Raw genomic sequence first — 26,166 nt, 5'->3', positions numbered from 1 at the left:
GTGCCATTCCCGTGATCGTGCCTAGAATCGGTTCTACTCACGTTTGACTCCACACGCGTACCGATCGGACCACCAGGTAGGCACTCTGTCCAATTTTCCAAGCACAGTTACGAGATTTACAACCCTGCTTAACTCAACATTCGAAACTACCAACGGCCAATGTCAAATGGTGACAGTGGCGCTGGTCGACATAATCAGCAGCAAACCAGCCCGGACAAACTGCGCTTGCATGTGGTTGTTACATCAATTTGCACCCAAATTACTATTAACCTTCTTGCTTTGAAGTTTTTTTTATTTATTTTTTTACAATAATGCGGAGTCATTTTTTCGATGCAATTTTTGATGAAAAAAAAAGAAACGCAAAAGCAAAAAAGCGGATGAAACGGACGGCGATGATTTAATGATAATTTATTGGGGGAGTGAATTGGGATATGAGGGCCTTTTAGTAAGCTTAAGCGGTTGTCATCGACGCATAAAAAAACAACCTGTAAATGGTTTATTTTGGTACCATTTTCCTTAATCATGCAGTAAATCGATTTGTTATTCATTTCACGGCAGGAATTGTGTACTGTGGAGTTACGCTTTTTCTATTAAAAGACATCTAAAATAAACTTCAATCATCCTTTCCTCCGTCAAATCACTGCCAAACACTAAAAGGTCTAAAACTTCCCCATTTAATCATGTTCTATTTCGTTCGCAGTCTGTTTACAACGGCGTTTTCGCTCAATCAAAATGACCTAAATGATGATTGCCTACTGTTGTTACGCCTGCTCGCTTGACCTTGACATTCCCACTTGCAGTTCATTCACAAAACATGCATGCTAATTACCTTCAGCGCAGGCCTAACCTGCAACTAAGCAACAGCAAATTAACATCAAACCTGTGCCGCACTGCACACACACACACACACACACACACACACACACACACACACACACACACACACACACACACACACACACACACACACACACACACACACACACACACACACACACACACACACACACACACACACACACACACACACACACACACACACACACACACACACACACACACACACACACACACACACACACACACACACACACACACACACACACACACACACACACACACACACACACACACATACACGGTCTGGGAAGCACGTGACCTTGAGTGAAGGCCCCTCGTGCCTTATTTTTTTTCTTTAAAATTTGTACGATGCGGGAACTTTGATTCGGAAGACGCCTTTCCCTAAAGGTAAATTGGAGAATTTGAAGAATTTGAAGATATTCAATTGTTTTATTTTTAAAAGTTATTCAATGAGGGTCATAAAAACCTACTCTATTAGTGTTACAATACTAATCATAATTTATATCTACTGTTGTCATCGTACTAAAACCTAGGCAGTAGTCTACTTTCGAATTCTCCCCCATTCTATCTCTCTCACTTTCTCTGTCTCTCTCACTACTTTGTCCAGTGGCACAATAAAAAAGGTCATTTAGAAAGACACATTTACAATTCACAATCTACTATCACTGCGGGATCTGCTAACACCCGTGGGGAGTCAACTTTTCCTTTCGCATTCGTGCGCTTCCTATCACGCTGAGCTTTTCTTTTAAAGAACATCTCGATTCTCGCCAATGCTACCTCCCAAACCCTCGTGGAAGGTTACATTGCGGTGCTCACTGACGTTCCGATTCCGCGCACCTGGGGAGCAATTATCTGCGCGCGAAACAATGAAACGTGAACGTCATCGGTTGGATTTGCAATCCCTTCCGTGCCTTCAACGTGCATTGGCTAGTGTCTCTAGTAAGTCTGTTGGAGGGGTGATCGTTGTGTTGTGGCTTAGATTAGAAGGGAACTGTAGTAGACCGCAGTCGTGCGGTTTCGGTGGGCAAATGGGAAACGGGTGTCGGAACTCTCGTCGGCTCTCTTCCGGCACTGTTCCAGGCTTGGTTCCAGGTAATACTGACGCATTGGAGCGCACGCACACGCGTTGTTAAGAAAAGAGAGAAAACTGTTTGCCCCGTCGGCCTTCCGCTTAAACCGAGACGCGATACGTCTTGTCGTTCCGGTGCAGTACCCGCCGCAACCTGGTCCAGCGTGAGTCCATCGGTTGATAGTTGCTGCAGAATTCGAGGTACTGTTTGCGCACTTCCAAACTCTCTGGACCCCAGTCGGAGAGGGGTTTACTTGCGGCCACGATGCGCTTCTTGAGGGACGATTCGTTGCGTTTACGGATGGCAAACCAAGCCCACACCGGAATTGGCACCAAAGCTCCAACGTAGATGCACCAACCTAAGACTGTTGAGGATAGAGATATGTTAGTTACATTGAACAGAAGATCACTCGTGTCACATCTCACTCACCATGATACACATCGTCAATGCCCTGCGGTCTTTGGCTCTTCACCAGTCCAATAATCAGCACCACGATCAGCATCGCCGGTGTTAGCAACTTCCAGCAGAAGCGCCACAGAAAACCGGTGCGACGCTTTAACATAAATTGGATGTCACGCGTAAGCTTCCTGATGCCATACAGCCAGCAGAACGCAAACAGTTCAAAGATCGCAGACGTGAGCGTCACAAACTGCACGCCGTAGTAATCAAAGTAGTCGAGCATCTTCGAACCGGACGGCGTTACGAACAGCAGTCCGAGCGCAAATCCTAGCACTCCGATGGTGACGACCGTTTTCCAGGATTTCAGTCTCGGCGTACTGTCATGGAGCGCTGTCAGCACACTGTTGATAAGTCCGGTACAGCTACCGACGCCGAGCGTTAGCAGCATGAAGAAGAACAGCAACGCGAACAGGTTCGGCACGTGCTCAAACTTGGCCAGCGCATCGGGATAGGTGATAAACGTTAGGCCACTGCCCGGCTTTACCACCTTGGTGTAGTCGGTTTCGTTTGTCAGATGTCCCAGATGGCCAATGATGGAGAACACGAGCGCCCCGGAGAGTAGGGAGGTGAACGTATCCAGCCACGAGATGATCATCGCATCCCGGTAGATATTGTTGCTGAAGTTGTTGTAAGAGGAGAAGGCAATGACACCGCCGAAACAGATCGACAGCGAGAAGAAACACTGCGAGACGGCCTCTTTCCAGACGTCCGCATTCAGCAGCTGATCCCAGTCGGGGGTGATGAAGTACTTCAAGCCCTGACCGGCGCCCTCCAGCGTGAAGGCGTAGATTGCGAACGAGATCAGCACGACGTACGGGAAGAGGGCCAGGAAGTAAGCGACCTTGCCGGATCCGCGGATACCCTTCACCATCATGATGGTCATCGCCACCCAGATGAAGAGCAGGCAGAGCGTCAGCTTCCAGTCCGGCACACCGAACTCACCCGCAGTCAGCAGTCCTTCGCCGGTGACTGAGTGTCTGAGAGATAGGAAGATAGAGACTAGTCAAGCAAGAGTGTCGGAAAGCTGGTTCAAAGCTTCAAAAGTCTTACGTGTAGTACAGCTCGGCCGACGTCTTCACCGGCAGTGAGTTGTTGAAAGCCGGCGTCGGCCCAGTGTTGGAGGAGTTGACACAGTTGAAACCACCGGTCCAGCTGACGTCACAACTGGCCCACGGGAGCGGGCTGCCGAACGATGCGACAAAGAAGCGGATTGCCGTCGCGATCGTCGCCGCGTAGTACACGATCACTACGCAAATCGAAACCATCTGCGCGATACCGATACCTAGGACAGGAGCAAGAGACAGGGTGTGGAAAGGTAAGATAAGAAGGTAAATATTTGGTGCATGGAATGTGTTACAGTGTCGCTGCGTTGAGTGTTTAGTGGTCCATAAAAAAATCACAAACAGTTTTATGGAATTTCCCGCCGTGTGTGTGATATGGTGGTTGGAATGTGGAATGTTTAGCTATTAGCACACAATATCGCATCGTTTGCAGGTGATTTATGGTGCTAAAAAGCTTGAGTACTTGGAGCTTTTTTGTCTTAATAATCTTAATAATCTTATTTAAGATAAGATTTACGTCCTATGGGGCATTTAATGGGATAGGCTTAACTTAAAGTTAAAGTTGTGGCTGTTACATACATTAGCTATGTTAAAATCAGCTTTTTTTAACTTTTGCTGTAACTTGATACATTTAAATAAATTATCAAGAAATATAAAGAGTTAACTATCACTGCCTTCACTGCTAACATTTTGAATTCTTTTTTCATCCTACTTTCGATTCCTTTGGTAGATTATTGGATGCTTCCCTACATTTGTTTGGATTGTTCCCACTATTTATTGGGTGTTCCAGAGTAGTATTGATTGTATTGATTTGCAATGGGACGATTCCAATACATCGTCGGAATGATCAAAAATTCTATGGGGATATGGTGAATAAATCATGAGATGTACCCAAAAGATAATGGTAACCAACCAATAAATCGTGAGAAGCTTGTGGTGAACCGATGGATTCATTGGATTATTAATTCAATTATATTTAGCTCCAATTTTGTTCTTTGCTTTTTTAAATATTATATTGTGTTTAATTTTCTTGAACGATGTAGTACTTCAGGTATTTCTATTACTATTCTATATAAAGATTTTGAGCTTGTAGTTCTACTTTATCACATCTCTATAACTTTTTTCACATTTTCTCCCTGTAAGATGTAAACCAATTAATAGGCATAGAAATCTTTATAGCATTGTACACTGTACATTTTTAAAAAGTGTTTTTTTACGATCGAGAAGCAAAGAGAATAAACGATCGCGTGAAATGACGTTCGGTATTGTTCTGTTACATATCTAAAATCACCGTACGCATTACACGCTATAGATCATTGATAAACAAACGCGAATGCTCACAAAGCTTGCATTTATATCGTGAACGTGTGAAAACTTGGATGATCTGTATTACCGGTTTTATGATTAGTTAATTCCACCCTTTTCCCGGGTAATTGAAATGAAGTAAATAAATTTCCTATTGTCCTACGCTAGTGAATTTTTATTTTTTTTAATACAAATCTTCCTTTTAATTCCTGCTAAAAATGTTAAATTAATCATTATTAATATCCATTTATATCATTCATAAGTAACGTCTAATGTATTGGACAAGCAAAAATGAATAACACTCAATTATTTAGTGAAATAATAAACTTGGTTACTCATTTTAAATTGCAACCAAATAATATAAAAAGTGATGGGTTGCAACATTGATTCAAAGAATTAAACGACAACAATTTCAGCTCAAAGCGCAGTAAAGTGCATCCATCAAGTGAAAGGAAGTAATTTTATTGCCATTGCGGGATGATGAAGCTCATTTACTGCTCATTAGAGCGAGTCCGAGTTCTAAATCACTTTCGGCAACTACGCATACTACGACGCTCATTACATATTTCCCGACGATGACGATGATGACGATCAACCTGCTTTTGTGGCTTGACTATTTCGTACTACTGTCTCTGTTGCCATTACCCTTGCAAATAACACCCGCGTGTGTGTGTATTTTTGTGCTCTAAATACCCGCACCCATCATCATCCCACCTTACCTCGCATGATCGGCGACACATCGTACACCTTGACGCTGCCCCGGCTCGAAAACTGACCCATCATCATCTCCAGGTAGTAGATGGGCCGTCCAACGACCAGCAGCACAATCAGGTACGGGATAACGAACGCACCGCCACCATTGCGGAACGCGGTGGACGGAAACTTCCACACATTGCCCAGCCCGACGGAGAGCGCTATGCAGGACATCAGGAACTCGACACCCTTGTCCCACTTTTCACGCTCGGCGGCCGGTGGTTTTTCGAGCTTTTCCAGCTGTGCTGATGGTGATGTTGGTTTTGCACCAATCTGTGCAGGAAGCCCGCCATCATCCGACGTCACAAAGCCAGGATTGTCCGTACCGGACATTGTATGCCGGAGGTATTATACACGGACACACGCAAGCAGTGGAAAATGGAAATTCACCACACTACAACGGTGTGTGGATCGTTATTTAGTCACAGTCACTATTTAAATTTTGCAGCCACCATTCGCACAACTAAGCAGGCAGAAAAGGGAAGGCGCAACTGGCGTGTGACGTGTGGTTTTGCTATGCGATTTTTTTATTCTGTTTATTAAAAATGAACGGTGAGTTGAATTAACTATCGTGCAGAGTGTGCATTTGTGTTGTTGTGCGGTTTACAGGCACTACTAATTCGGCACACGGCTTTGTCGCTGAAGCGTAGCGAAACAACACACAAACACTTGTCAAGGACTCTACAGTAGCGTCGATCGAAGGACGGCGTTTAGACACAGAAACGGAGGCACTTGATCGTATCACAGATTTACGCACACGTAAAAGTAATTCGAAGCTTCACGCTTTGAGGATCTTTGTGTGCAAATGCGAGTCACTTCCTAGACACAATTTTTTGATTAGCACTGTTTAGTAGTTCGATCTCTTCCTCATAAACTATTGCTAGAGAACGAGATCGATCTTTACATCTCGATAGGCTGGGGATTTGCACCTTTTCCCACAGACGCACGTTCACAATCAACAATGTGTGGCAACAGTGTCCGTTGCTGCGAAAGCTCCCGTGGCCGCGTGTCCGTTCGACTCGAACGCTCGTTTGTTAGTGAGGTGCTCCGACGTCGGCGGCAATTAGTTTATAGCCATCGAAAGCGCCCGGGGTTCTCTCTAATCTGCCGACGACGACGACGATTCGCACACAGGTGAAGCGATTAAGCTTCCCGCTGCCGACGCCGCCGGCGGCTGTCTGGGGGACTTTTGTGCTTTTGGAGTGAGTGTGTGTGTGTATGCGAAGTAGGGTTCTGAGTACAGGTTTGCTCCAGCAGTTGATAGATTCGGGGGAATTCTTATCCCAGTTTGAGAGGCAGGCGAATAAAAGCGCATCTCATGCTATCTGGACGTTGATTGGGCACTTACATAAAAAAGGCTTGAAATTCCAAAACGATACGGGGGTTACAATATGTGAACTTGTTTTTGCTGATGCTATTTATATGCCCATGCCTTAACTGCAATTTTTCTGGTACAAGATACTTACTGCACACAGCAAAAGGTGTGGACAGCAGCACACAGAAAAAAAAAACAAGAACGAAATAAATTGCACTTTTGAACGGTGTGTATTTGACTTTATAATGCATCCGCTAAGTGAGAAGCAAAGGCAGCAGCAAGCAAGTAATGTGGTGGAAAATTATAGTAACGCATGTGTTTTGTGTTGTGCTTTTGCACTGTGAAGGTCTGACTTGGCTTTTGTTGTCGTTAAATCATAGTTGTAGGATTGGGCTTTGTGTTTTATTCCTCTTCTTAGTTTTATGTTTTTTTTTGTGGTCGTGTTTCGTATTGCATTAAGTTTTGAATATTTCTGCCATGTCGGTACTTGCTTATATGTTCTTTATGCTTGGTGTTTGCGTTATGATGTTATGAAGATACAAAAACTTACTGGCTTGTGTTTCTTTACATTTTGTTTTGCTTTAATTCGCAAATGAGTCTATCATTTGTGATCGATTTATAATTATTCAATAAGTTTTGTCGAAGTTCATGTGGTGAATAATACGTTTTAACTATTTTTATTTTATTAATATTATACTATTTTACTATTAGCTATGTTATTGTTGTTAAACCGTTTTCTTTCTTTTTTATTTTACAAACGGTTTCATGCATATCATGCATATCTTAACAAGAACAGGTCTATGATTTAATTGAGAGTTTTACAAACCATGAGCTTTGATCCAGAATTTCCATTTGATTGAGACTGTCTGAAGTTATAACAAAGAGAAATCAAATCTCATTATCTATCCTGACCAACCCATCGTCACAAACCACAGTTCTGATCTCATCGATCGATTGCGTTGATATAAATTCCCCTTAAACCTGCTTCCACTGTGTTGCTTCTTGAATGTGAGTCGATTTCACTCTCAACACAAGACTAAGCTTTTAACCCCAGCGAAGATTTCACTCCCAACCTTCAATCCCGTTGGCCGAATTCCGCCTTGAAAACAGTGTTAGAGACTGGAGAATGGAGCAACGGTAACAAATTTAGCAATAAAGTTGTTTGTTTGACGCAAATGGGTAGATTTGGTGCTGCGTCCAAGAAAGCGAAGATGTTGCGGACACGTGCATGAAGTCGTTAAAGCGAACTTACCTGAGGGACATTGTTATTTAGGTCCCACATGCCAGCACAACTTACTCGTGCATCAGTCCCTCTCAGTCGCTAATTATGCAATGATTGCCACACTATAACAACCGAACTTCTCCATCCCGTTCCCTGCGGGGATAGAACGCTTATCACTGCAGGGGACGCTTCATTCATCCAAGCTCACGTGCGAGCCATTGCAGCGGATGATAGCGTTCAGCAAGGCACGAGGACGCATGCCAATATTTACCTTTGAATGCAGTATATCCCACCCACCCCGGGGAGGAAAGTCGAGGGAAATACCACCGTATTCCGGAACCAGATCCGACCGGATTTAGCGTGCGTGACGCACTCAAGTAGTGAACTCAAACCAAAAACAATCAACAAAAGGTTTCCTCCCAGAGTTTCCCGCAATTCGGTACAACAGCTGTGTCAGGGCAATAGGTTTTTTGGAGCCACCATTTCCTGCCACAGACGATATCTTCAGACGATATCTGCTGAATTTGTCTTGGTTTTATTTTGCCAAACAAAACCATGACCCGCACTTTGGGGTGTGGAAGACGAACGCGAAACAATAATAACGGCACTGATGTTGCATCTCAACCCTTTCCCTCTACCGCTTATGTCCCTTTTATAGTTTACGATTTAATTGGTGTGTCATCAATGATAAGAATGGGTTCATTCCCAGAAGCAGCTTATTGGGCGGCATGTTATTCCTGTGTGTTGAAATTGTTTTGATGAGCCTAGCAGCATTTAGTACAGCGCATCCTCTCTAACGTCTTGCGATGAACGTACGCAAACAGTTGGTGCGCTTATATGACCGTGTTATTGGAGCACAATTGGCGGCGGGAATGCGAGAGTTCGATTTCGATCTTACACAACCCACACGGAGAACCAGTACAGCCGGGCGTCATCGGCGTCCTGGTCCGCTTGCTGTCACACCCTTGTCACGTGGTGTGTGCTGGGATAGATAAATAGAAGAGTCAATGCTGTTTGCGCGATTGTTGTGGTTCTGCTATCTTGTCTCTTTTCTGTAGCGCAGTAAAAGTGAGCTACAGTGGACAGTTTAACGTTCATTTTTTTCGCTATGATTGGTGTTTAATCTTCTTCCAATAGACTTAATCGATGCGAAATGCTTTATCGTTGGAAAGTTATTTTTTTACAATCTGGGAATGACTTCGAGTCTTTAGACGTTGAGTGATGTCATTCTTGTCATGAAATAATTCTTTTTTATGTTCATTGATTATTTAACATTTTTATTCTTTCCTATTTCACTATTTTATTTGCGTGTTTCAAATTATCTATATTGATCATTTATAGTTTTCTCTTCGTTTACTATCGTATTATCGTTAATCCTTTTGGTGGTTTATTTTGTGATTAATGTTAACATTTTTATTTTGTTTCTTTTTTATATTCTTCTTTGTTCTCATTATCTTTTTTGTTGTTCTCGTTGTAATACTTTGAACACGTTTTCTTTAAAAATTAAATTTGATTAATAATTAATTAGTTTGAAGCAAAATTTGATTTTTTTAAATCAATTATTCCAGTTTTTCTTTCTTGCATACTTGTTTTATTTTATTCTTTAAACATTGCAGGGTTTTCAGCGGGTTTGAACATGTTTCAAGTCTTCCCACATATCAAAATATGAATATAAAATAATTGTTTCCACGATTTTAAGTTATCGTTCCATTGAAAATCATTTCAACTGGTTCAAAATGGGCAACACTCAATCAATCATCATCAATATTCTTCAATTCTTGCAGAATATTAGTACTATGAGTTATAAACTGTCATGAAACAGCTTCTTCAACCAGAGGAACCATGTTTGATGTTCAAATAGCGCAAATTCCAGCTACAAGCAGCTTTCTATACTAACAAACCACTTGAGCGATACAACAAAAGGTAAATAATTATATCATTCTACGCTTACAATTTGCTTTCTGATACGGACTCGTACAACAGAGAAAGTACACAGCTGCTAGATAATTATTACGGCAGTCACTATCGGAATTATTTAATCAGTAGCATCTCAATTGTGCTGCTGAATGTCGTCCCTTTCCGACTCGTCAATCGTACTGCATTTCCCATTTTGCAGTTCATATAATCATCGTCAATAATCAGAAGCCTTCCCAAAAAGCCCCTTTCGTTTTACTACATCTCGTTGCCTTTTTGTGCTTCGATATTTGCGATAAGTTCCTGACGACGAAAATGAATTCCACCGACCGCCTTCAATCAATCAAACATTTGCTAACACAGCTCACGTATATCAGACAAGGTTTCGCTCTCTCGCAGAAGGGAAAGTACCGCTGCCGAACAAAACGACGCTCGACATGGGAATTATTCCACAAGTTGGCTTCCCGTCATGCATTAAGCCGTGAGGCGGCACACGTTCTGACTGCTCGTTTCGGTCTAGCATCGTGCGATCACAGAGACAGAATGTACCCTTAATGAGAGGCTCTGGCAAAGGGATGTACCGTGTGTGTTTGTGTGTGTAATTGAGATACATGTTGGCGTTGGCGAACATTACAGCTGCAGGGTAAATCGGCTAACCTGTTGCCATTTTTGCCCCTTTCCCAACTTTCTTGGGATGGCATATCCAAAAGCTGTTGGATATGTTCGTTTGTTTTTTTTTTGGTTTGTGTACATTCCGGGGTTTCCCTGTGGATATAACCCGGAAAGCTGGGACACCAACCACAAAGCGTGTACATATCCTTCGCGTTGCTACAGCTTTGCAGATTATCGTCGCGGGCTTGGTGCCAGTTGTTTTTTTGCGTTTCATTTGCGTATGTGTACCCTTGTACCAAACCAAACATTGGGAATCCCTTCCTAGCTGTGTCGAGCACTGTTTTTGAACAGTCGGTATTTTTTTGGCAGTGGGCAGTGAACAGATAAAGTGTATGCGATTACGGAACGGCGTGTGGCGTGTGTTCCGGTGATTTTTTGTCGCAACCTTGACGGTAAAGTGGAATAAATTATTCTTACGGAATGAACCGTTGCTATGTGTTGGATGAATGGAAAGTTTGGTGTTTAAAATCATGTTTCTTATTTTTGCTTTTTATATTCTATTCTTTGTTGTTTTGGAGTAAATTTAGTGAATTACTTTTTTTGCTCAATCAAGCAACATTTGTTTACCATTTATCTCCTTATAAATGTTTTATTCTTTTTAACTTTTATTTTATGTATTTTTTAAATCTTCTGTTCATGCTTGCTTCTATACTAATAATTTTGTTCTTTTCTCAACGTTTTACCTATTTTTTTTATTCCAACAAACATTTTTTAATGTTTTTTTTTTCTTTTACCTAACATTTTAATTTAGATTTTTAGTCTTGATTTTGATTAATTGTTTTTTCTTTTCGTTTTATTTTTTATAATTTCTTGTTCATATCATAGTAAATATGTATTTTTCATGAATATCTTAACATTGTATTAACTTCTTTGACTTTGTTCAGAATCTTGTGTACTTGTAGTGATTCATATCAGAAAGTTAGTAACCTTGGTTTTTTATTTACATTTTGTCTTGTTGATGTATTTTAGAGCAATTTGAAAAGTGTTGGATGAAGCTTGTCGAAGAAACTAATGTGTTCTATGTTGGTTGATGTGTTAGTTATTTACTTTTGTATTAGTTAATGTTTTCTTGCTATTTATACTTTTTTACTAGCGACGATTGCATGAACATACGCGGCAAAACAATATTTTTTAATCCAAATTCATGTGTTTCGTAAAAACTTTGGTAACAATTTATTTACATTTTAAGGAAACTGGACATAAAAAATATTTCTATCACGCGCTACTCACGTTACATTAAGTGTGAACACAACAAATTCTAGAGTGTTGATACTAACTGCTAACCTTATTGATAACGCTTCGTCGGTCGAGAAAACATAACGCTCGTTAGAGGGTTTCGAGAGCAGTTCAATAATAGGGGCCTATCATCATCACTTGTCGCTAGACTTCACGCCAGGATTCCAATTCTGGCACAGTCTCACTTTCTGGTTCATCCCATGTTAAACATTCGCTTCTTGATTCGCTGCATAGTGCTGCGCTCGAGCGGTTGGCTGTTTTGGTATTGCTCCTCCTCGGTCTGGTACTGCAACCGCACGGTATCACTTTCCGGTCCCCAAATATCCATCGGCTTGAGCGCATTGTGTGCCGCCTTGCGCAATGATTCCGTCTGCTTGCTGCGCCGCCTCCAAACCGCGTAGCAGTACCAACCAGGCAGTTGTAGCACCGCAATTGCGTAGATAAACAGCCCTAAAACTGTAAAGACAAGCAAACCGTCATCATTTCATTCATGCACGGCCTTGCGTAGCAGGGGAAACAACAATCATAACGAACGTACCATTGTAGCCCATCGGGACTTTTTGCAGCTCAAAGTCGGCAAAGCTGAAGATAAGAATGAGCAGCGTGGCGGCCGGTGCAATCAGTCCCCAGCAGACGCGCCAGTAGAACGATGTCTCGATGCCCAACATAAATCGGATGTCGCGACAGATCCGATCCACGCCGTATATCCACGCAACGGTAGCGAGCTCCAGCACGGCAAACGTGAGCGTCACGTACTTGGCACCGTAGTAATCGATCACGTCCAGGAAATCGAACCCACCGGGCGTTAGGTAGAGCAGCCCGAAGAAGTACCCCACGGTGACGGTCCCCAGGACCACCTGCCAGTGGCGCAGCTGGGGCCGCTGGTCCCGGATCGCCGTAATGATGCTGGTCGTTACGCCCAGATTGCTGCCGACGCCCACGATGAACAGCATCAGGAAGAACAGGGCGGCAAACAGCTGCGGCAAAAACTGGAACTTGGCGATCGCGTCCGGGTACGTCATGAAGGTAAGGCCGGCACCGTCCCGCGCCAGCTTCTGGATGTCGGGCTGCCCACTAACGTACGCCAAATTGCCGATCACCCCGAACACGATGCAGCCGGCCACGATCGAGGTGAAGGTGTCGAGCCAGGAAATAATGACGGCGTCACTGTGTCACAACAAAACCAATGGGATAAAAGGGTCAATCGATTGCGGCTCTAATTACCATGACCCTACCTACCGGTGCACATTGTTGCTGAAGTTGTTGAAGGACGAGTACGCGATGATGCCACCGTAACAGACCGAGAGCGAAAAGAAGCACTGCGTAACGGCTTCGTACCAAACCTACGACGGAAGACGGGGCGAAAAATGATTGCTGTAATGCGGGGTTGCCTACCTGTAGGGGTTCGAGAATGTAACGCTTGCCTACCTCGATGCTGAGCAGCTTGTCCCACTGCGGTGTGATGAAGTACAGGATGCCTTGCATCGCCCCGTCGAGCATGAGCGTTTGCAGTAGCAGTATGATGATGATCACGTACGGAAAGATGGCCAGAAAGTAGGACGCTTTGCCGGTACTTTTCGCACCCCGGATCAGGATGGTGGCGACGACTATCCACGCGAACAGTAGGCACAGTGCCAGCTTCCAGTCGGGCATGCCGAGCCCATCTTCAAGGGAGGGTGCTTTGTGGATCACTTCCTTGCTGTGTTTCGGTGAGATGAGAGAGTTAGAAAGATGTGTTAGTGGGTTGGCAATTGTGTTTTTGAACAGTATAGTTACAGGAAGTACAGCTCGGCGGATGATTGCAGTCCAACGGCTGTGCCGTTGGTGGGCTCCAGCCGTCCCACGAACGAGGAATTGACACAGTTTGCCCAGCTAGGGTTGCACTCGCTCCACGGTAGGGTGCTGCTGAACGATGCCACAAAGTACCGGAACGTGATGGCCAGCACCGGCGCGTAGTACGTCATCACCACGAACATTGCGATCGTTTGCGCCACACCAATGCCTACAAAAAAGAAGGATGCGATTAACCTGTTTTTTGGGGGATACAAAACAACAACTAAAACTGCATGACGTTACCTCGCATAGCCGGTGCCAGATCGTACAGCTTCACACACCCCCTGCTCGAGAACTGGCCCAGTATCATCTCCAGGTAGTAGATCGGTCGGCCCACTATGAACAGCACGATCAGGTACGGCAGCAGGAACGCACCGCCGCCGTGCTTCAGCGCCGTGTACGGGAACTTCCAGATGTTGCCGAACCCGACCGAGTACGCGATGCAGGACAGCATAAACTCAATGTCCCGGCCCCATTTATCACGCGTCGAGGTCGTGGTTTTCGTGTCGTCACTGATCGTCTGCAGCGTGATGCTGGAATTCATCGGCTGGATTGCACATAGGGGAAGCAAAACATACAAATTATTCGATTCGTTGATTAACTAATCGCACGTAAAAACCGGCATCGGCTTCTGCTCACTCATTGTTGTGAAAGTGCAAAATCAAAACAAAGTACACATTACTGGATCACTCAAACACCAATGCCCTTATCAGCAGCGTTTGATCAGCGGCGTCATTTGCTTACCGATGCGACCGATCGACTATCAGCTGCCTGTGTGCCTTTCTCCCCCGGCTCCACCTGTCCGCCCGCATATCCAAGGTTCTCCATCCGATCAGCTGGAGCTAAACTGTCAAACTGTCACCGAAGCGCAAACACAACAAACACAACACACCCACACACTATGCGCTTACTCACTGTCACTGTGTGTCACTTAGGTTTTGTTTTGGTTTCTTTTTTTTACTATCGCGGTGCAGTTCGCGAGCCCCCAGCGAGATGAGATGCTGTCTCGATCGCGAGCCAAGTGCATTTGACGGTGCTGCACTCGGTGTGCGACACATTTAACTCACGTTGTGCGCGTTGTGAATGAACACGTTTTGATTGTGTGTATGTAAACACACTAATCGAACAAGACGCTCGCGTGCCAACAGAAGCGTCTATTGATGCTGTAACGGTGTGTGAGTGTGTGTGTGTGTGCAGTGCAAAAAGTAGTATTTCCAGCCCGTAAAACCCGAATGCTTGCCGGCCGCCTGGGGCCGCTGGGATATTCCCAAAAGCGAATAACCGGTAAGTTATAACCCCATGCACCACACATACCCACACAACCCTTTCGCTTACATCTGTACCGATCGTTTGATATCGATGGGGAGGAAGCAGCGAGAGGGTTTGGCTCCCCCCTTCTCTGACCCGTACTTTCTATTGGATTTGTCTTGTTTTGCTACAGAAATCTTCTTCCTTTTTTTGCACTTGGAAAGTTGGCACCTACCACGACTAGAAAACCGTTTCTACTTGCACGCCCCGCAAGAAGGAAAAGTTATTCGTTTCATATTAATAGCCAACCCCACTTACAACTGCCACCACCGCCAGTAAAGAAACTCTTTTGCACCAAAAACTAGACCAAACAAGATGACTGCTAACGGCCAGTATGTTGATGTCTCCATAAACGTTGCCTCTCTTACCTCATATGCTCGCAACTCATAACTCAAGATAAAGAATCGCTTGCAAATTAGCTCTCCGGTACCTTCCCGGCGTCTAATGGGTGTCGTTGCGATATTATTAAAACAACCACCTAAATTACTTCAATTACTTTTACCATAAAACCATGATGGTTGTTGCTGCCCTGCTGCTTCTGCTGCAAACTCTGATAAGAGATGCAATAAAAAGCAATCGCCCTCATCTTCTTGGAAGTCGTCCATTTTCCCGCTTCAGAATTGGGAAGCCTGCGTCATCTTCCAAACGCAAGAGGGGTTGCGTACATTCCAACGATGCGATGGGTTTAGATTTCGCTGGAATCTTTCGCTTCAACTCATCGCGGGAAAATCGTAGCTTGGATGCAAAATATTTGTGCCGGCCTGCATTTTGGGGTTTTCACGCTCGCTAGAACAGAACGCAATGCATGTCGATTTTATTTCCTAGAAATCGTTGCAGGTTGTGTGTTTAGTCATGCTACGCATGGGTAGATGGGGGAAAATGTAAGATGTTTTTGTTGTCGTTGAGTGATGCTGTCACCGGGAAGGGATTTGTGAACATTCTTTCGAAGGGAGTCATCATGATTTTATGAGTGGATTGAAAGTAAGGAAGGCTGTTAGAAGCAATTGCAATAAAATTGAATAAGAGCAAATCCAATAGTCAATAAACGTGATATCGTAGAATAAGAACAAGGTTCTTTAACGCTCATATTGAAGAGATCTGGATGAGACATGATTAAAAATCATCTTTCATCTAGGTCTCTTCAATTACTTTAAAAGCCTGCCTAAGTTGTTTTTCTGACTTGCCTGTTACACAAACCTCCTCAAACATGTACGATTATAAAGAGAAGATCCTAAAAAGCCTAGAACTATTTCTAAGACATAAGTGACCAACAATCCAAATTTTTGAGTTCTCACTCTCTCTTTTTCAGGCATCACTGCAATGGCTACTAGCTCTAGCTAAAAACTAGCTAAAGTTATATGAAAAAAAAATCCGGTATAAGATCAATATTTCTTCTATTTGGCGTAACGACCTACGCGAACATGCCGGCTTATACAATATTTCGAGATTTATTAAGTACAACGCAGCCGGATAGCAGTCCATGCTACGGTGGGACGGTCCACTCTAGGCTTCAATCCATGATGGGCATGTTATTGTTCGAGCTGACGATTAAGAAAACTACAGAATCTAGGAATCTAGATCTAGAATCTAGAATTGGAATTACCTCTCATCGCCTAGTTATCTCTACTTTACAAAAAGAAATACTCAAATAGTAAATAGGAAAACCCTGAAAAATATTATTAAATTTGAAATTTATTAATCAATAATCACCAGCCCGTAATGCTTTACAGATTATCAAAATCTATTCTTAAACACATACAATTGATATTTCACCTTTTGAAAATGTAACTATTTTTGGACAAAAGTGTTGCACATCTTTCGAAGTACACATTTCCCGACACCAACACTTTGGGCTCGATTTTCCTCGAAACGTTTGGAACGCTCGGATCGATATTGTGAACGCACGGTAGAGTTTTCTGGCCCCCAATCGGACGTTGGCTGACAGGCAGCTTTGAGTCTGTCCAATAGTTTTTCTTCTTTTCGTTCGCATAAGGCATACACAGCCCAAATCGCTACTTGACTGATGACAAATGCAAATAGACACCAACCAAATACTGAAGAGAATGAATTAATAACTGGTTAGTTAATGAAGGAGAACGTTACTTGGATGTAACTCTTACCGGTCATACCCAGAGGAACTGGGAGTGGTGTGTACTGGATGAAGCTAAATACCCATATGACGGCAATGATACCGAACGTCACAAAGCTCCAGCAAACTCTCCAAAACACTCCAGTTCTCCGGCTCAACATGAGCTGAATGTCATGCCCAATTTGCTCGACACCGTACATCCAGCAGAACGTTACAATCTCTAGCATTACCAGCGTTAGCGTCGTTAGTGTAACACCGTACTTGTCTACTACATCCAACACGTGTAATCCACCCTAGAAAGTACGTTGAGAGTGTATGAGTACTCACTAAGCAAATTGAAACCTTCCAAAGTATGTAGTACCTACCGGTGTGATATAAACCAACCCACAGCAAAACCCATAGATCGCTATCGAAATCACCACCTTCCAGTTGGGCAGCTGGGGGAACCGATCGCGAACCGCCGTCACGATCGTCGTTACGATGCCCGTGTTGCTACCGAGCCCGAGTAGGAAAAACATAAGAAAAAACAGCACAGCAAACACGTTCTGGGCGGCATCAAATTTGGCGATCGCATCCGGATACGTGATGAAGGTGAGCTGGGGACCCTGCAGCTGCATATCCTCGACCCGGTTACCGGTGATGTGTGCGATATTGCCGACGATACCGAACACAACGATGCCCGACACGATCGAGGTGAAGGTATCGAGCCAGGAGATGATCATAGCATCACTGTGGGGGAAGGAGACAGATATGTTAGGGTCTTGCAGTAGTGCTATATTAGTCTTGGAATTTTCTGAAGATTCATGAGTCTTGGAAGATTCGTGAATCAAAATCTAAAGGTCTGCCCTTTTTATTGTGTTCGATTTCATAGAAAATGGAAGTTGTTTTTCAAATGAAAGTAAATATTTTTCGTAAGACTCTACTTTGCGTATTGTCTGCCTCCTCAAACTGTTGTTCTGTCTTTCTTTTAGACACAGTCTTTTTACGGTGTCTCATGGAAACGATTCATAAGTACTACGTTACAACTATAACACAGTATAAGCTAGTCATGGTGGTGAGTTTGTGTGTAGACTCAGTCGCCCGAAGGATCCATCGCAATGTGCGATTGATACTCATTTTAGAAATTGACGAATCTTTGGATATTCATAATGAACGACCAAAAATCTTGAATCTTCAAGAATTTATGAATCTTTAAAGAACCATGAATATTCAAAGATTCAAATCGCTCGTCAGTGAAGACTCATAGGGATGAATTTTTGATAAATTGGTTGGAAAACAAATTGAAATTAAAAGAAAAACTATAATTGACAAGTATGACATTATTTGTATGCAATTTCTAGGAGTTTAATTGGTGAAATGTAATACCTACCGGTAAATATTGTTGGTGAAGCTGTTGTACGAAGCGAACACGATAACCGAGCCGAGTGATATTGTTAGCGAAAAGAAGCATTGTGTCACGGCAGCATACCAAACCTGTGTGATAAAAGCCCCAAAAAGCTCTATAAAACCCTACAATCATCTCTTATAGCCTAAAAACCGAAACCTACTTGTACGTCTATCAGCTTCTCCCACTGCGGCTTCATCAGATACAGTATGCCCTGGTCTGCTCCCTCCAGCGTACAGGTGCGTACCAGCAATACCAACAGTATCACGTACGGAAAGATGGCCAAAAAGTATGAAGCCTTTCCCGAGCTACGAATACCCTTAATCAGTATACCCGTGATACACATCCAGCAAAACAGCAAACAAACTGCCAGCTTCCAGTCCGGTACTCCAATACCGTCTTCCACCGTCCAGAAGTTGTGCAGCACGGTACGATTAAAGTAATACTCTGCCGATGGCCTTAAGCTGGCGTTCTGCACGCGCCCCTTAAACTCCGAATCGACACACCCGCTCCAGTCCGGCTCACAGCGAGCCCAGGCCAGTGGACTACCGAACGAAGCAACAAAATAGCGCACCGACACGGAAAGTACGGCCGCATAGTAGCCCAGTATCAGCAGCAGGGCAAGCGTTTGGCCGACGCCCACACCACGCATTAGCGGTGCGACATCGAACACCTTGATGCAGCCCCGGCTCGCGAACTGACCCATCACCATCTCGAGATAGTAGAGCGGACGGCCGACCAGCAACAGCACTATCAGGTAGGGAATGAGGAACGCTCCACCGCCGTTTTGCATGGCCGTGTACGGGAAGCGCCAAATGTTGCCGAACCCGACGGAAAGAGCGATACAGGAGAGCAGGAACTCGATGCCACGGCCCCACTTTTCGCGCTCCTTTGGCTCGTGGGGCTCTCGGATGTTTACTTCCGGCGCCACACTGCCGTCGATGGTTAATTGGGTGGTGGTGGTGGTGCTAGCGCCTGCCATGGTTGTTCTGTAACTGAATTATATAATCAAGCCCCATTAGTGGCCCATGGTACTGGTGATTGCTTTGATTGCAGTTGACGCGCAGACAAGAACGCCGTGAGGAGGAGAGAATGTCGAATGGACAGGGGTTGGTTGCGGTCGCGAACGGTGAAAGTGGTTCGCGTGAAAGCGCAACACAAGAACGCTAATAAATGTGGTATGTGCGGTGTTGCAAATGTTCATACAAAAAGGAGAAAAAGGATCCTTTCATGGGATTAGAATCGGTGTAATCCATGAAAGGCCTTTTTTCCTATTTCTTTCTATAATTTTACTTTCATCCCAAACGCGTTATGTACTCCATGAAATGATAGCTGGTTGCTTCTTTGTTTGATGCTTATGAAACTGAGGCTTATACAACTAAATCAAATTGATTTTAATGCCATAAAAGTATGAATGTTTTGGCTATAAAAAGTGGGATTTTTATTAAAATTGTATCAAGATACTCCTTTTTCCAGGTTTTATAGGAGTATGTAAAAATTATGCGTTAAATCATTAAATGTTGCTTCCGAATTAGTTTATAACAAGAACATGCCAAGTTGTGCAAATGAAACAACTTCAGGATAAAACATCAAATTACATTTCCACTAGCTTTCTAAGCAAAACACATTAAAAATTATGAAATTATAAAACCAATTCTATTATTGCTTATGAAAAGTTTGAAAAGCTACGGCCATCATATTTGTCATTTTTTGTCTTTTGCTACAATTTGTGTATTTTTTTAAAATAATTTTTGGTTTTACGAAATTTTATTTAGAAAAGTATAGTAAGTTACGAAAATGTTCTCTCTATTTTTATGTTTTGGACATTTGATGATGAAAATCAGGTAATGCAGCTATGTTTAGTAGTGTTTTTCCAGATTAATGGCCCAATGTTATTAGAAAAAACATTGTTTTGTCTTATTGTTGTACACAAGTTTTATTCATATGCAGAGTACAGTTTGACTTAACTTAATGAACAATTTGCAGTGTGGTTTTTTTTAAACTTTTTTTTTGAACATAAGTCAAGATTACAAAGCACTTCATTACACTTTGCGCATTATGTATTTAGTTTATAACACATCACTGCATATACTTCCATGTACATGCTATTTCTTAAACATGATTGTAAGATAGAACCAGATGTAATCAGATCCAGACCTAACGCTCTAATGCGTTCCATTATTGACAGTGCCTTACAAACACTGAAAAATTACTGCATTTACAAGGAATTAAAGGACTAAGGTAAATCATAACTTCAACAATTCAATGATTATTGTACGCAATTACCTAATTACAAATTTTTTCTCGACCGACTAGAAAAATTCAAGTTTTTGGCACATAAAACTACACTGAACAACGTATAAACACCATCTACATAGTTTTGTAGCTCGATAACATTGGACCACTTTCCCTAGCACACAGCACAACAGCGGTTTTTGAACTCTTTCCACCATGAAAATGTCTGGATAGAGTCATGACTAACCAAACCACCTTTGTTTTTGGCAAACTCTCAGTCCATATCGTCCCTGCGCTTGAGTATATTTGCTGTGCGGTGTTTTACGGGGTCTGCGAGTAACCTACACATTTACTCACCACACCACACAACGGAGTACCGCACTTTTGGCAACTGGCCTGCTGTTAGTAACACTGCACACTGCACGCCCGCTAACTGACGGTCCCTTTTGTCCCTTACTTCCCACGGGGAAACAAAAACCAGATCAAATAACGCGACTGTTGGTGGCGAGTGCTGTGTTGTTCACTCTATGCTACCACCGAAATGGTCCGTAACTGCATTGTCCCGCGTTTACCTCAAAGGGTACGGACACGACACGTATCTACGACGAACTTTTATTGCTTGCTAGACTAGATGCACCACTTTACAGCGCGAATCGCGAAACAGTAACAAACACACCATCTTCCTCCGTCTCCTCGATGGCCGACAATGATGACGGTGAGGAGCGTTGTTAAAGATTTCTATTCAATTCACGGAATTATTTGCTCTTCCGCAAAACGATCGTACTCTGAAGTGTTGTTGTGATTGTTTCGCACAAATACTGCGTATCCGTTCTGGGCGTGCTATCCTAGTTATAGAAGAGAGAGAGAAAAAAAAGTGCCAGCACCTTTTGCTTTATCGGGCGATAACTTGTGTATCACATTAGCGGGTACAACGGCGACGACTCGGCGGCTTTATCGCAAATGTTTAACGCACAGTGCCGGTTGGATGAGTAGGGGTTATGAATCGTAAATCTATTAGATGGCACAACAAATTAGTCAAATATTTTGCCACACAATCTTTGCGTACAATGTCGGGCCGGGGTTGCAGTAAAGTGGTTCCGCTTGCTCTCCATCTTGTTGTACTGGTCGCGGGTGAGCTCGTTCTCCGGTCCCCAGGTGGTACTCGGCTGGAAGGCTGTCTTCCATGCCGTCCTGCAGCCTTTCTCGTCCTGTGTCATGATCGCGTAACCGGCCCACAGCGGTAGCTGCAGGATGGCGAACGTGTACAGAATCCATCCAGCAACTGCAATGATATTGGATAAGAGATAAGTATTGCTACAGTTCGCGGAAGATCACACTTCAACTACCTTCTTACCATTATACTCTGCGGGAACGTTTAATGGGACGTAGTCGACAAAACTCACGATCAGTATTACACCGACCAGCATCGGCGCAATAATGCCCCAGCAGATGCGCCAAAACAGCCCTGTTTCGATCTGCAGCATGAACTTGATGTCGCGACAAACGCGATCCACTCCGTAAATCCACGCAAAGGTGAGAATCTCAAACAAGGCTAGCGTGAGCGTAACGTACTTTGCTCCGTATGTATCCAGTACGTCCAGAAGATCTAACCCCCCAGGGGCAAGGTAGACGACACTGATACAAAACATACTCACACTAACGCCCATCACAATCTTCCAATTCTCAATCGTTGGGCATCGGTCGCGAATAGCCGTGATGACACTCGTGATCGCTCCCAGATTACTGCCAATGCCTACGATGAAGAACATCAGGAAGAATAGGACGGAGAAGAGCTGCGGACAGTACTCAAACTTTGCGATCGCGTCCGGATACGCCATGAACGTTAGTCCGGGGCCCTCGCGCACAATATCCTGGATGCTGGTGCGGTGCGTGACGTGTGCCAAGTTACCGAGAACTCCGAACACGATGCATCCGACTACGATGGATGTGAACGTATCCAGCCATGAGATGATCATTGCATCACTAAAGAGATCCGAAGATCAGAAAAGCAGAAGAATAAAGGAAGATGTCTGGTTGGAACATTCTAGAGGTTGTAATAACTGCAAGTACTCACCGATAGACATTATTGGAGAAATTATTGAACGAGGAGTACGCAATGATTCCACCAAAACAGATTGACAGGGAGAAGAAACACTGTGTGACTGCTTCCATCCATACCTTGGCTGAGAATAGGCTTTCCCATTTGGGTGTTAGGAAGAACTTGATACCCTCGAGCGAACCTTCCAGACTGAGGGAGTGGGCAAGCAGGATGAAAATGATTACATACGGGAAGATGGCAAGAAAGTAGGCCGCTTTCCCGGTGCTGCGAACTCCTTTGATGAGGATCACAACCAGAATGGACCAGGAGACGAGTAGACACAGGACCAGCTTGCCATCTGGCCATCCAAGTCCCTCTGCCAATGGGGCTCGGTGCATTATGGTGTTGCTGTGGTTTGTTGTGAAGAAGAAAACTAAGTACTATCCTACATTGCGGACACTCTTCATCTCACTTACGTAAAGTACAGCTCAGCGGAAACGTTCCGGCGATCCTCGGCCAGTCCATTCGTAACGTTCGCATATCCGCGAAAGTCCGAATTGATACACCGACTCCACGAATGATCGCACTTGCTCCACGGCAGCTCACTGCTAAACGAGAGCAACAGATAGCGCAGAGTGATCGCTAGGATCGGTGTGTAGTACGACATTGCCACGACCATTGCGACCGATTGACCCACACCGACACCGCGCATTGCGGGCGCCATATCGTAGATCTTGACGCACCCTCGGCTACAGAACTGTCCCATAGCCATCTCGAGATAGTACAGGGGGCGTCCGATCAAGAACAGTACCACGAGGTAGGGTATCAGAAACGCACCACCTCCATTGTCCAGGGCGGTGTACGGGAACTTCCAGATGTTACCGAACCCTACCGAGTACGCGATGCAGGAGAGCGTGAACTCGATGTTGCTGGTCCACTTTTCGCGCACCGGTGTGGTTGGGGATGCGATGCCGATAGTGATGCAGTTCGTGTGCTACGGATGAGGACGAAAGGTTTGATTGTTAGGTGAAGGATGATTTGTGGTGGTGCAGACGGTTCATTCGATGTACTTGCAAAAAATAGCCAACAATGCTGTGAAGAGTGTAATATTGGTGTGTTGCTTTCTGGAAAAGTTAGGAACTTTTGAGGGATTATCTCTCGAACTAAACATTGTCAGACCGTTTCGACAACGTGAAATGTGTATTGGTTGATAGTTAAATGTAGAAATTAATCAATCACAATCACATATTCGTGCTAACATTTAAGTTGTTGAAATGTTAGAATCCACTATGTTTTGAATTTTAAGACCTTTGGCTTTTAATTATAATGCCCTGCTGGGTGATCTTAGCGATGGCCGATTAATTAGACCCGATTATAGGTTCTTTCATAGTCATGCAAAGTTACAAAGATACAAAGTCAAAGTTGATTAAAGTACCAGTACCAGGGAACATTATTGGGATAGCAGGACACAGTTGCTTGTCTGACAATGCCGCCACAGACTTAACATAACGTTCATCGCTGGTGTGAACTTGCTCCAAAAATATTTAATTTAACCATAACTATCAAATCCTTGCGCAGACAAAACTGACCAAAATTGCCACTTTTGAAAGGCAATATCACTTTAATTCAAGTACTTTTTTCTAGGCTACTTGACTTCCGTTTCCTGTAGCCTAGACCCTCATGTGACTTTCCAAATACTCTTGAATATTTTATTGAGCTACGTATTCAAGATCAGGAACTTGTCAACTTAGAGAACTTGCTCGAAATAAGCCTTTTTGATGATTTGGCCTTTATATGATAGTCAAAAAATGAGTCACGAAGAACTGAGCAACGTTAAAATATCAACATCGATGGAAACTCCAAAGTGTTCATTGCCTTTTCCACACTTTTGGCTACCGGTGCTAGATATTTATGGATATGTTCCATCAACTTTTTGATGTTGCTTTTTGGCAACTTATGTTGGGGAGAAAGTCTGAGTTTTCATTTATTTTGAGAGCTTTTTAAATCTCCAACTTCTTCAAGAGATGTTCTAAGACTCTTTTTGAATAAAAATTCAAAATAAATTTAATCTCTTCACGTCATTCCATCATCCAAGCATAACATGTTTCCCATTAAACCGTTACTAAAATAACATCTAATCAATCAATTACGAGCCTCACCTAATCATAATTTTCCCCTTGCGTGGGTGATAAACGGTGATGCTGAACGCTTTTCAAAAACGTTCAATTTATCAACCCAACTTTGCTTGCAAATTTGCACGCTGATTTGGCTTTTCTTTTGCCAGTTACTGTAACTTGACTAGTCCTGTTCCCATCATTCTTCCCTCGATATACAAATAACACGACAACAACATTGTCAACAAGGTAACAGCAGCGAGCGCGCAGCGTGGCCTACTTGTCGCGTGTTGTTACACGGGACGGGATGGGTTAATAATAGTCGCCAAATTTCACCCCGTTTTGTTACATCGTTATCTGTGCCAATCGTTGCCGTCTCGCCGGATCTTCGTTCCGTCTTGCCCCACAGACAGATAGTCGATTGAATCAAATCGATTCAAGCGATTGGAATGTTTAATGAATTCTGAGAACGCATCAACTACGGGGCACGTGTAACATAGAAAAGGGGTGGGAGGGGGGCGGATGCGAGAGGCGTATATGGTGTAAACAGGGGGAGATAGGTGTTTAAATTTATTTTGGAACTTTACGCCTCCCACAGTGCAAACACACTGCTGTTAATGCTTCCGGTGGCAACGTGCCAAGCGTGCGATAGAGAATTTTTCGACCGCTGGCGCGGCCTGATGGCAATGAATTATGCACTACATACACACACACACACATACTATCTGGAAAAGGCGGAAAACTGCGCACTCTTCCAAAAGGGAATTACACACATTGACCACTTGTCGGTGAGGGTGACCTTTGCACGCGACGATCGAATGAACGCTCTGTCCGCTGTTCCCACTTGTTCGCTGGCGCCCCAATCACGTACGGTTAATCCTTTGGCAATTGTTTTTGGGGTGGAATCCATCGTGCGCACTGGCTTTTGATCAGCTTGTTAACTCTTTCTCTCCCTTGGTTTGTTGTGTCGTTTGTGGTTGATTGATTTGATCACTTCACGTGCGAACTCAGTAGACGAACATTGCGCCTCAGCCACCTCGCCAATTGCGTATCGGATGTGGGTGGATGCACTTTCTCGGGATGCACTTTCTGGTGTGAACCGACCGGCCAACTGTGAACGTCTGAAGAACGGTTGTGTGATACTGAGACCGAGATCGAGATCGATCCGTATACCGGATGCCGGTAGGGTTGACGGGTTTGTATAAAAAGCATTATCCGGTGAGTTTCGGCATCCGTTCGGGGAACTGGTTGGTTTCTGCGCAAGATCGAACGATCGCCGACTGGGGATGGGCTTTCG

General features: G+C 43.8%; 4 protein-coding genes across 8 annotated transcripts; all 4 read right to left on the bottom strand.

The window, feature by feature from the left end:
* Positions 1-1,261: 1,261 nt before the first annotated feature.
* LOC120902891 (sodium-dependent nutrient amino acid transporter 1-like) lies at positions 1,262-6,580 on the bottom strand. The gene is made up of 4 exons (XM_040311969.1): positions 5,476-6,580; positions 3,441-3,672; positions 2,361-3,367; positions 1,262-2,295 (listed from the first exon to the last, which is right to left on the bottom strand). Exons 1-4 carry the CDS (start codon positions 5,840-5,842, stop codon positions 2,033-2,035), a joined length of 1,869 nt encoding a protein of 622 aa, XP_040167903.1. The 5' UTR covers positions 5,843-6,580; the 3' UTR covers positions 1,262-2,032.
* A 5,193-nt stretch (positions 6,581-11,773) lies between these two features.
* On the bottom strand, positions 11,774-14,713 carry LOC120900715 (sodium-dependent nutrient amino acid transporter 1-like). Of its 2 annotated transcripts, none has more exons than XM_040308095.1 (7): positions 14,446-14,713; positions 13,945-14,248; positions 13,645-13,870; positions 13,297-13,567; positions 13,108-13,211; positions 12,407-13,035; positions 11,774-12,324 (listed from the first exon to the last, which is right to left on the bottom strand). In XM_040308095.1, exons 1-7 carry the CDS (start codon positions 14,527-14,529, stop codon positions 12,062-12,064), a joined length of 1,881 nt encoding a protein of 626 aa, XP_040164029.1. In that variant the 5' UTR covers positions 14,530-14,713; the 3' UTR covers positions 11,774-12,061. The 2 variants fall into 2 exon arrangements, with proteins under 2 accessions (XP_040164029.1, XP_040164030.1); XM_040308096.1 differs by having other exon boundaries at positions 14,341-14,454.
* A 1,970-nt stretch (positions 14,714-16,683) lies between these two features.
* LOC120900717 (sodium-dependent nutrient amino acid transporter 1-like) lies at positions 16,684-21,220 on the bottom strand. Of its 4 annotated transcripts, none has more exons than XM_040308101.1 (6): positions 21,114-21,220; positions 18,646-19,477; positions 18,468-18,571; positions 17,464-17,827; positions 17,130-17,391; positions 16,684-17,063 (listed from the first exon to the last, which is right to left on the bottom strand). In XM_040308101.1, exons 2-6 carry the CDS (start codon positions 19,462-19,464, stop codon positions 16,798-16,800), a joined length of 1,815 nt encoding a protein of 604 aa, XP_040164035.1. In that variant the 5' UTR covers positions 19,465-19,477; positions 21,114-21,220; the 3' UTR covers positions 16,684-16,797. The 4 variants fall into 4 exon arrangements, with proteins under 4 accessions (XP_040164035.1, XP_040164033.1, XP_040164034.1 ...); XM_040308099.1 differs by having other exon boundaries at positions 21,075-21,182; XM_040308100.1 differs by having other exon boundaries at positions 18,646-19,471; positions 21,075-21,162.
* Positions 20,390-26,043, bottom strand: LOC120900718 (sodium-dependent nutrient amino acid transporter 1-like). The gene is made up of 5 exons (XM_040308102.1): positions 25,741-26,043; positions 23,232-23,749; positions 22,792-23,163; positions 22,072-22,700; positions 20,390-21,999 (listed from the first exon to the last, which is right to left on the bottom strand). The coding sequence occupies exons 1-5, from the start codon at positions 25,777-25,779 to the stop codon at positions 21,749-21,751; spliced, it is 1,809 nt and encodes a 602-aa protein (XP_040164036.1). The 5' UTR covers positions 25,780-26,043; the 3' UTR covers positions 20,390-21,748.
* Positions 26,044-26,166: the final 123 nt, after the last annotated feature.

This window comes from Anopheles arabiensis, chromosome 3, assembly GCF_016920715.1.
Source record: "Anopheles arabiensis isolate DONGOLA chromosome 3, AaraD3, whole genome shotgun sequence".
Lineage (NCBI taxonomy): Eukaryota > Metazoa > Arthropoda > Insecta > Diptera > Culicidae > Anopheles > Anopheles arabiensis.
This window is presented reverse-complemented; position numbering and strand designations above follow the sequence as displayed.

Coding starts and splice junctions, on each gene's coding strand:
- LOC120900718 (XM_040308102.1), bottom strand. CDS start 25,779: ATGGATTCCACCCCAAAAACAATTGCCAAAGGATTAACC. Junction 22,701..22,791: donor TTCTCCAATAATGTCTATCG/GTGAGTACTTGC, acceptor GGATCTCTTTAG/TGATGCAATGATCATCTCAT. Junction 22,000..22,071: donor CGTTCCCGCAGAGTATAATG/GTAAGAAGGTAG, acceptor ATATCATTGCAG/TTGCTGGATGGATTCTGTAC.
- LOC120900715 (XM_040308095.1), bottom strand. CDS start 14,529: ATGGAGAACCTTGGATATGCGGGCGGACAGGTGGAGCCGGGGGAGAAA. Junction 14,249..14,445: donor ATAGTCGATCGGTCGCATCG/GTAAGCAAATGA, acceptor TGTGCAATCCAG/CCGATGAATTCCAGCATCAC. Junction 13,036..13,107: donor TTCAGCAACAATGTGCACCG/GTAGGTAGGGTC, acceptor GTTGTGACACAG/TGACGCCGTCATTATTTCCT.
- LOC120900717 (XM_040308101.1), bottom strand. CDS start 19,464: ATGGCAGGCGCTAGCACCACCACCACCACCCAATTAACCATCGACGGC. Junction 17,828..18,467: donor TTCACCAACAATATTTACCG/GTAGGTATTACA, acceptor CTTCCCCCACAG/TGATGCTATGATCATCTCCT. Junction 17,064..17,129: donor AGTTCCTCTGGGTATGACCG/GTAAGAGTTACA, acceptor CATTCTCTTCAG/TATTTGGTTGGTGTCTATTT.
- LOC120902891 (XM_040311969.1), bottom strand. CDS start 5,842: ATGTCCGGTACGGACAATCCTGGCTTTGTGACGTCGGATGATGGCGGG. Junction 3,673..5,475: donor TGTGTCGCCGATCATGCGAG/GTAAGGTGGGAT, acceptor CTCCTGTCCTAG/GTATCGGTATCGCGCAGATG. Junction 3,368..3,440: donor TCGGCCGAGCTGTACTACAC/GTAAGACTTTTG, acceptor CCTATCTCTCAG/ACACTCAGTCACCGGCGAAG.